The sequence below is a fragment of the Montipora foliosa genome, chromosome 8 (genome assembly GCF_036669935.1).
Source record: "Montipora foliosa isolate CH-2021 chromosome 8, ASM3666993v2, whole genome shotgun sequence".
Taxonomy (NCBI): domain Eukaryota; kingdom Metazoa; phylum Cnidaria; class Anthozoa; order Scleractinia; family Acroporidae; genus Montipora; species Montipora foliosa.
In genome coordinates, this window is record NC_090876.1 from 18,363,669 (window position 1) to 18,372,616 (window position 8,948).

Consider the following 8,948-nt stretch of genomic DNA (forward strand, 5'->3'; position numbering starts at 1 on the left):
GACCATTCGCTAAGTGTTCCAACTAAATATGTCTAGTATTGTAGGTTGCTTTGCTCGGGGGAACTTTTCATTTCTACTTTGTTGTTGTTTACATTTTTTGCGACCATTAAACTCCAGTGGTCGTTTTAGGTGATTTTGCATTGGTTTGGAGAACACGTTTCCAGTTTTTTTCTTTTAGAAGGAGTTTTTTTACTGGTTTTGCTGTTCCTTTTTTTTGCGTTAATTTACTGCATTGTATAATAAGAGCCCTTTTGGTCAATTTGTTCTTACGTAACCTCAGTATTGTACGTACAATAAACACGGCTATTGAGATGGCCAGTCAGTTCCCTGCTATTGTCTCCAGTGTTTTCTATTCGGTTGAGCGCAGCGATAAAGAATAGAAGTCTAATGCTCACATACGTAGGCGTGGTTGGCAAAAAAGATACGCAGTCTTCGTCCTGCCGACGTTATCTTAAATACCAAATCAACCGCAGAAGCATGGAACCAATGCTTTCATCAAACGCTTTTTCATTTTTTCCGAGTCGAATGCTAACGAAGGTGCCAGAGAGTGAAATTTTTCGTTATCGCTTCGGCGCTAGCGTTTATGCTGAAATTTGCGTTGCTGTTGTTCACCTTTGCTTGAACGATCGTCTCACACACAAACAAGGCTTTTCTTTTATGCGCAAACAACTGAATAAAGGAACAAAGGGCTACTTTCTCTCTGGTTACGTTTATCGTTTCACATGTTAGAAAACTGCAACGAAACTCACCCACAGGGTCATCTGGACATTTCCACTCCGGCAAAGACAAGATGGCGAATGTTGGGGTAATGAAAGCAAACGTTCCTCCTTGCACAATTGGCAGCCTGAAAATATATATAAATAAGATCAATTCCTTTTTTCTTCGTATTTCAAAAGTGTGTTTGCTTATTACTACACCGGCCAAATTTTAAAAGCCTTCGTTTTAAGGAGACGATTTCAGGTTCAAAGTTTTTTAATTACAAACTTCGAACATCTGCGGTTTTCAAACTGAGAAAGTCATAAGTCAGCGAACAACTATGCATTCTTCATTCTCTAAAGCTTATTTCCCACTGGCGACATAAGGATCATAAGCATAATCATAATCATAAACATAAACATAAGCTTCTTATGTTCTAGTGGGGACTGCCGCTCTAAAAACGTAAAGCTTTTCCTCGAAGCTGGCCGCCATCTTGAAATTGAACCGACCCGAAAGTACTGGTCCTAGACTTTAATTGGCCAAAACACAATGACCCCGTTGCGTCATTTATGTTTCTCATTATGTCGTTATGATTTTCGCGTTCCCACTGCAAAGAAAAGCGACATAGTCATAGTCAAAGCCATAATCATAATCATAAGAAAATGGTCGATCATTTTCTTATGATTATGATTTTGTTGATCATGAGGGTGCCTATGATTATGTTTCTGGACGTTCCCACTCAGACATAACCGACATAACAGCGTTATGTTCGTGCTTATGATTATGATTATGATCGTTATGTCGCTAGTGGGAACTAGGCTTAACCGAACTTAAATGCCACTCTTATAAATTTCACTCTAGGATAACAAATTCAAAGGAGTTTAGGTTTAGGTTTATCAGTTTTAGCACTTGGAGATCCTTCAATTTGATTAATGTCGGTTTTACTGTTATGAGGTTTCAGTAGTCCATTCAGAAGATTACGCCAGCCGACCACTTTGCTGAAGGAAAGGCCTACTCTTTTCGACCATGACCCACTCTTTTCGACTAGTGTGTGGGATCTTTAACTTCCCACAGAGTTTATGAACATTGAAAGGTTGTGAAACGGGTCCTGCGGCTTAGCGTCCTTGTCCGTTTGCGCTCATTAAGGCCCCTGCATGACGCCTTGGCGAAAATATTGCCACATTAAAGTATATTACAGTTCACATATCCGTTCACAAAACAGCCAGCTGAACAATCAAACTACTCCGGCCGCTTAAAATGCCACAATAGCAGCCACATTAGCAGAGGAAAAAAAATACAACTCTTTTTTTTTTTCATTTCCCGGAGTCAATATGGGAAACTTTGTTTGATGTCGCCACATAACCAGAGGAAAAAAAATACAACTTTTTGTTTTCATTTACAGGGGTTTTACCAACTCCTTCAACACGACTGGCTGTAAGAGTGCCGCATTTGGACCACTCAGTGCTCGAATGCTCCAACGACTCTCCTGTACGTCATGATCAGCAGTAGAGAGTCCGCAATGGTAATCAGTAGCTCAATTATAGTTACATTGTATCTATCAGATAATGAGCTTAATAAATGGGATAACCTTACATGCGGAATCTAATCCATGACCTACTTGAGAGTCCTGACAGGGGGAGGGCGTGTCCTTTAGGGGGGAGCATTGAAGAATCGCAGCAAAAAGCCTACGCTCAAGTTCAAAATCGTTATTATGCTTAAAGGGACACGGTCACGGTCTGCGCATGCTCGTGTAGCTGATCGAAACTTGAAAAAGTCAGCCTGACTTTTTCAAGTTACTAGCAATCACAAATTCAAAATGGCGTCTAGCGGAGGATCCGGACATGGCGGTAAACGCATCAACTCAGGGCGGAAACGAAAGGTCGAAGACAGAGGGGAATTTGCTTTAGATAAAGATAGCATTTGCTTTAGATAAACTTGATTTAATGCAAAATATATGCAGAATTCTTCAACTTACCGATATTTCCATAATGGCGGTCGAGCATGACCAGTCTCGAAGAGAGTGAATGCTACTGCGCATGTCAACCCGTGATAGTGTCCCTTTAATGGTAATGGCCATTATGCTTAAGCTGCGGCTTACCTGACTCCAAAAGTAGACTGTAGTAATGTTACAAGACCGCACGAAAAAAATATGGTACTCAGCACCTCACTAATGGCGAGTGTATTGTTTGCAAAGCACATTGGACCGCTAATAATGAAGGGAATGGCCAATGTTGCTCCTAACATAGTCAGATAATGCTGAAAAACAAAATAGATCATCACCGAAATTAAGATGCATTTTAAAATCAGTTATCTCTGAAAATCTGAGCCTGATACAGCCGGTAATCTTTATGCAAATTTTGGTTCAAGAAATCGAAATTTTACGAAGACCGTATCTGCTCATTGGTGCTTTTTTCATCCAATAATTAATGGCTAATCTTTTCCCGGGATTGTCAAAGTGTAAAGGCTTGAAATTATAAAGAAAGATTAGCTCAAGCAACAATTCTGTTTACTTTGGAAGTAAATTTGTGTATAGCAGCAAGACGCCTTCCAGAAAAAAATTCGTAAGTTAACGGTACAAAATTAATACAATGACGTCAGCAAAGCTGAAGAGATCTCAAGAGCGGTCTTAGAGGCAATCACGCATGCGCAAGGATACTTTGTATCCGTGTCTGTGCATGGCCTCAAAAGGTCAACCGGCTTGTATCATGTTCTCTCACCTGGAAACCCAGCAGTAAACTTATGTACCATGGTGGATTCTCGTTAATAAGATAAGACAAACCAAGAGTTTTCTGCTTCGTCACGGGTTGAGCACCTTTCTCTGCGAGCTTTAAATCACAACAAACAAATTAGTAAAGAAGAATTTAAAGCAGAAATTTAAGGTAGAAATGGCTAGAATGGTTCTTGTAGTGTTGGATTGACTTTGTGTAAGTGTGTCTCTCGATCAAAATGTAAGGTTTCAATGATTACTGGGGATCGAGCGAAGCGAGCGAGCAGCAACATAATCTGGATTTAAGGAAGAGTATGTAAGCTGCGACGAATTCTCGAATTCCCCACATTTTACCAGAATGCATTACGTTTAACCAGAATGCATTGCATTTAACCAGAATGCACTGCACCACAAAAAACCTAAAAAAGAAATAAACAACCAAGTGAATAACAAGGCCGTCATGCATCATGATCTTGCTTTCGATGATGAACGTGAGTCGTGTTGGTTTGCCTTGCCATATCGTGCCTGACTTTCACATCCGTCGCTTTGGTTCCAGTATGTGAAAGTTCTTTTTCGTTTTCCATAGTTTTAGTACCACTGATGTAACGCTGGTCCTTGCTTACACAGTCTTTTGGGAATCAACAGTACAGTGAGAGTTAACGGGGGGAGGGAGTGTGGGGAATTTCTTGCAACAAGCAAGACATCCGGTTCAATCATATGAAGCATGGCACAGTCCGATGTGTAGATAATTCTTGTCATAAATGGTGAAAATTTAGGCCTTGAAACATATGCGAACCTGTTTTCTCACGGGATGTTGATACGTCTGGTTAATATATAAAATTCCTAGTTTCCGTTAATTCTTCAACAACACTTGCGCAATTATACGTTTCAGCACGTTTCTTCTATATTCGAGAAAAAAAAATCATCTTCTCTCAGTGCTTCAAATTTGTTGCTCAATCAACGCTTAATTCCTTTTTTCACGTAGTTCCTTTAATCCTTTTATGTTAAGATCAAACAAAACGCTGACAGTAAAAGATCTTTGTTTACTCCCATCCAAACTCCGGCTGACTTACCATCGATTTGCTATTCGACGGTGACGGCGAGTGAGTGGGTTTTGAAGTAAGTGCTTAATTTAAAATGAATCACTCAAGCACACATGTAACTACAATTGAGGTCTCTTTTTGTACATCGGCATTTCACTTCGTATTGAAGTTGATCTTCGCTGTTGTGGCGAGAGCTGAAGTCGTCGCTACCGTTTCGTGACGGGCTTTGAAAATGCCCTGTAATCTACAGAAGTATCGTTTCAGAGCAGAAGTTGAAGTTTTACATAACCTTCGTCGGGTCACCCTTCCTTATTCCGCTCGATCAATTACAAACAAAAGGAAAATATTAATAGTAGCGATCGACAAGCGAGGTTTAATAAATTATTCTATCCGTCATTACGGTATACGGAGCTATAAACTGTCTGCCATTTTGTTCTCACCTTGCTAGAAACTGTCGAGCGCCTTATGTATGGATCTCTCTTTTACGCAAAGGGCAACAACAACTCTCTACGGCTATTCAACTCTTCTGCGTAAACGTGCAATGTTGACAAGACCTCCAATCTCAGAACTTTCAAAAACAGCCAAAACGTGGCGATGTTTGAGTCGCTGTCTCCTACCGACCACAGTAACCGTCCCGGCTCGATACGCCTTTCGTCGGACAACCCTTTTACCCTTGACTGGGCAAAAAGAAAGGTTTCTGAACTACAATAGTCTATCAAAGGTAGTTACCTCTATCTCGTCTTTTACCATCGTGATGTCCTCAATCAAAGCTATTTCTTCGTTATGGATAAGACTTGGATGCCCTTCTCCTTGATGCTCTAATTTGCAATATTAACTTACATATATTATTATATCTATGAACAACACAATTTGATGCTTCGTCACGCTCGAAAGGACGGAAAATAACGACAACAGTGAATATGCCAATAAAAGCTATCAACACTCTCAGGACGACTGGAGAAAACAACAGGCATGCGTTTTATCACATGCCGTGATTAAATATGAATTTAGCGAGATATTCCGCAGACTTTAAACAGAACGTGACAACTTTATGATTCTTTGCGAGTGTAGGTAGGGGACTGGGGTGGAATGTTTTAATCGCAACTGTTTTTACGTCAATATCTTAAGTCAAGAGTTCGATTACACAGGCAATCTATATTAGATCATATTATGCATCCATGGTTACTGAAGATTAAAATGTTTTAAGGTAGTTTCTTTCAATTTTCATTCATTCATAGGATATTTCGAGCAAATGCACTGATAATGAACAAAATCATGGCATCGAAATGCAAGGTTTTGTAAAAAAAAAATTCTTTCACACATTGTCTTTTTTCTTCAAGTGGCTTATGTTTATTTTTGGTTCCTCTTAATCATTACCAAGTCAACCCTCAAGTGTGAAGTTATACTCTTTTGAGATTTAAGCTTCGCGTTAATTTCTGCTGATGGTAATTATTTATCACCTTTCCATTTCAGCGCGGTTACCGGTTATTACCTTTCGTTTTTGTCAGTGGACTCTGGGTTAAATTTAACGATTCATAGGTCTTGTAATGACTGTAATAAGGCCAGATTTGGCTTCATGTACCTAAGTATTTTTTAAAGTGCGATGTCTTGATCTTCAGTGGTGAAGCGGAGAGAAGCGGTTCTTCAATTCACGGATATGCTTTTTTACTTCCCTATTTTCTCTGCTACCACAAGTCCTGGTACACAGTGTTCTAAATTAACGATAATAGTATATTCAAAGCAAATTACGAATTAACGATAATCATTAATTTAGAGAAGAGATCATGTTGCGACAAAAGGTGCACGCCAAGTCTCCTTTCCCTCCCTCCCTCCCTCCCTCCCTCCCTTAATCTCTTCGCTTATGACGGCAATGGAAGGCCGGTTCGGTGGCCACCGACTCATGTATCGATCATCCATTCCATAATCACTGGGAACATAGTCTGCGTAGCTGGCGATACTGTTGGCGAGGGAGAATGGGGAGGACGCTGTGAAATGTCACATCAACCCTCCCCATTCTCCGCGCGGCTTCACCTCTCGTTGATTTGCCTCTCGCGTCAACAATAGAGTCAGCTACGCAGGCTACTGGGAACAGTGTTCGCACTGGGCTACGTAGCAGGCGTTCGAAGGGGAAGGGAAGGGAGAACGGCTGGAGAACGAGGAGGGCGCACGTCAGTCCCTTCCCATTGGAACGAAGGCAACGCAGGCTATGTTCGCACCAGAACCCACGCACCTGAACTTTGTACCGGAGGAAAAATGTGTTTGTCATGTTTGTGTCACTTAAATCAGCAAGTACACAACAACAACCTCGTTCCCAGGGTTTTTCTCCGGAACGAGGTTGACACTGAACAAGTGCTATAAATAGAAGAATACTTCAAGGTCTCTTCGTCATGGTCCGAGGAATTATTTTCAAAGGTCCGAGAGATCGAGAGTGCTATTCAAGTTGGAGGCTCCGGTTTTTGCCTTCGATATGCGTAGCGTTGTCTCAGACCTTGGAAAAAAGCCTCGGTAACCCAGGGTACCCGTACGACCTACTTCGAGGCGAATTTTAGCCTGAGATGTGACCCGCACAGTTTGGCTTTCTAATCAACTGTCTCTTTCAAAATAAATAAATAAATAAATAAATAAATAAATAAATATGATGATTAATCAAGTTATATTCAACCAGCTTGATGTTTGAGAAATCGAACTGGGTCGAAAATTGTCGGACCGGCCAAACGTCCTTATTGCACAAGGGCCAGCCCACACATATTACTACAGGATGGCGGATCTAGCTTGTTAATTTATTGTATCTCCATGCGATTCAAATCCATGCCATGCTGTGATATTAGACGATGTTCTCTAGGAGTCCGCCATTTAAAATAGAGGTGGCAGATATTGTACAGAACGTCATGGCAACCATGTTTATTTGCCTCACGCGGTGCCGCGTTGCTCCCCTGAATTGAACACAACATAATCCCTCTTAACCATTTGTACTTAATTTAAAATCTCTAATTACACCATGCAGGGTGAATGAAAATATGAACTGAACATTTAAACTGACCTGAACAATACGATTTAACTCATTTATGAACTGTTTTTATGTAAATATCTTCCAACAAACAAGCAGTAATAAGCACACTACAAGCACCAACATAAGCTGTATGTGTATTTGTTTCTTATATTACTTGATCATGGAATAAAAGGCACACTATAGTTCCAAACATGTGGTCACTTTTGCAGAAGTATAATACAGCATGTTTTCAACAATCACATCTTAGCTGACGTCATGCATCATCATCATTGGCTTCCTAAAAAAACCTTGATGAGCTCCACTTGTTTCCTTCCGGTGATAACAATTTTACCACTAGAAACTTTATTAACCCTCTATTATGTTTTGTTTGCAACCAATCTCTCGACATGAGGATAACAATGCGGCAATGTGCAATTACTCGTGGACGAACAAAGGGAGATAATGAGAGTTCTTTTGTTTTCGTTCACCAACATGGCGGCGATGACGTAGCGTGAAAACCATCTATATTGATTATACTGTTTAAAGGGAAATAAATTTTACACAAAAAAAATACCTTCTCTGGCTGACAATAATTGTGGTTACACACACCTTAGGTTTGGGGCCTTCCGGAGGGAAAATGGCTTGGGTTTGGTTCAGCTCAGGTTTCATGCTGCCCTTGGGGATGCGGTTACACAGTAAAACTCCCCTTAGGGTAAAATAATAGGGTATAATTGATATAATTGAATGAAGGGGGTAGTTTCTAAAGAAACTGTGGTGCTGCGTCGGTGGGGAAGTAGTATACAAAAATTTGGCTTTATCAACGGAGTTGATAATGTAAATTGGCCACCGTACAGAGATTCTAAAAGCTGACGTTTCGAGCGTTAGCCCTTCGTCAGAGCGAATAGATTGGATTCGCTCTGACGAAGGGCTAACGCTCGAAACGTCAGCTTTTAGAATCTCTGTACGGTGGCCAATTTACATTATCAACTCCGTTGATAAAACGAAATTTTTGTATAATTGATATAATTAGGGATTTTCGTGTATTAGCTACGTTCTGCTTTATGATTTGCCAAGCCAACCCAGGGAGCAGATAAACCATTCTATTGAGTTCAGGAACTGTCATGGGAAGTTCTTTTCTTCTTTTTGATGTATCCATGGAAATAACCCTTGGGCAGTTTCGGTCTAGGGAAAGCGGTTACACACAAAACATCCTTGCCCGTGGGCAAACGCTATTTACCCATGGGTAGAAGGCCTTGTATAACCGCAACTAATATTAAAAGGCACAAGCTTTCGAAGGCTGGCTGTAGTCACCCACGCGGGTGAAGCTCGAGTGCTACTCGAGTTGGAGGCTCCGGTTTTTGCCTTCGACCAGTGTAGCGTTGTTTCGGACCTTGGAAAAAAATACTCTGGCGAATATTAGCCTGAGATGTGACCACATTTTGGCTCTCTGAACAAGTGTCTCATTGCAAATAAATAAATAAATAAATAAATAAATAATAATTAATTATACTCA

The 8,948-nt window shown here is 40.6% G+C and overlaps 1 protein-coding gene across 2 annotated transcripts in view; it reads right to left on the reverse strand.

Moving 5' to 3' along the window:
• LOC138012929 (solute carrier family 23 member 2-like) overlaps window positions 1–5,449 on the reverse strand; it is a 19,594-nt gene extending 14,145 nt beyond the window's left edge. Inside the window, exons 1-4 of one of the 2 annotated variants that reach the window (XM_068859863.1) lie at window positions 5,176–5,449; window positions 3,414–3,521; window positions 2,795–2,952; window positions 750–844 (exon numbers count right to left, since the gene is read on the reverse strand). In XM_068859863.1, coding sequence (XP_068715964.1) covers window positions 750–844; window positions 2,795–2,952; window positions 3,414–3,521; window positions 5,176–5,196 — 382 coding nt within the window. In that variant the 5' untranslated portion in view covers window positions 5,197–5,449. Of the gene's footprint in view, window positions 1–749; window positions 845–2,794; window positions 2,953–3,413; window positions 3,522–4,886; window positions 5,004–5,175 lie in introns of those variants that run through there. The other variant, XM_068859864.1, reaches the window with a different exon arrangement.
• Between the last annotated feature and the right edge of the window lie 3,499 nt (window positions 5,450–8,948).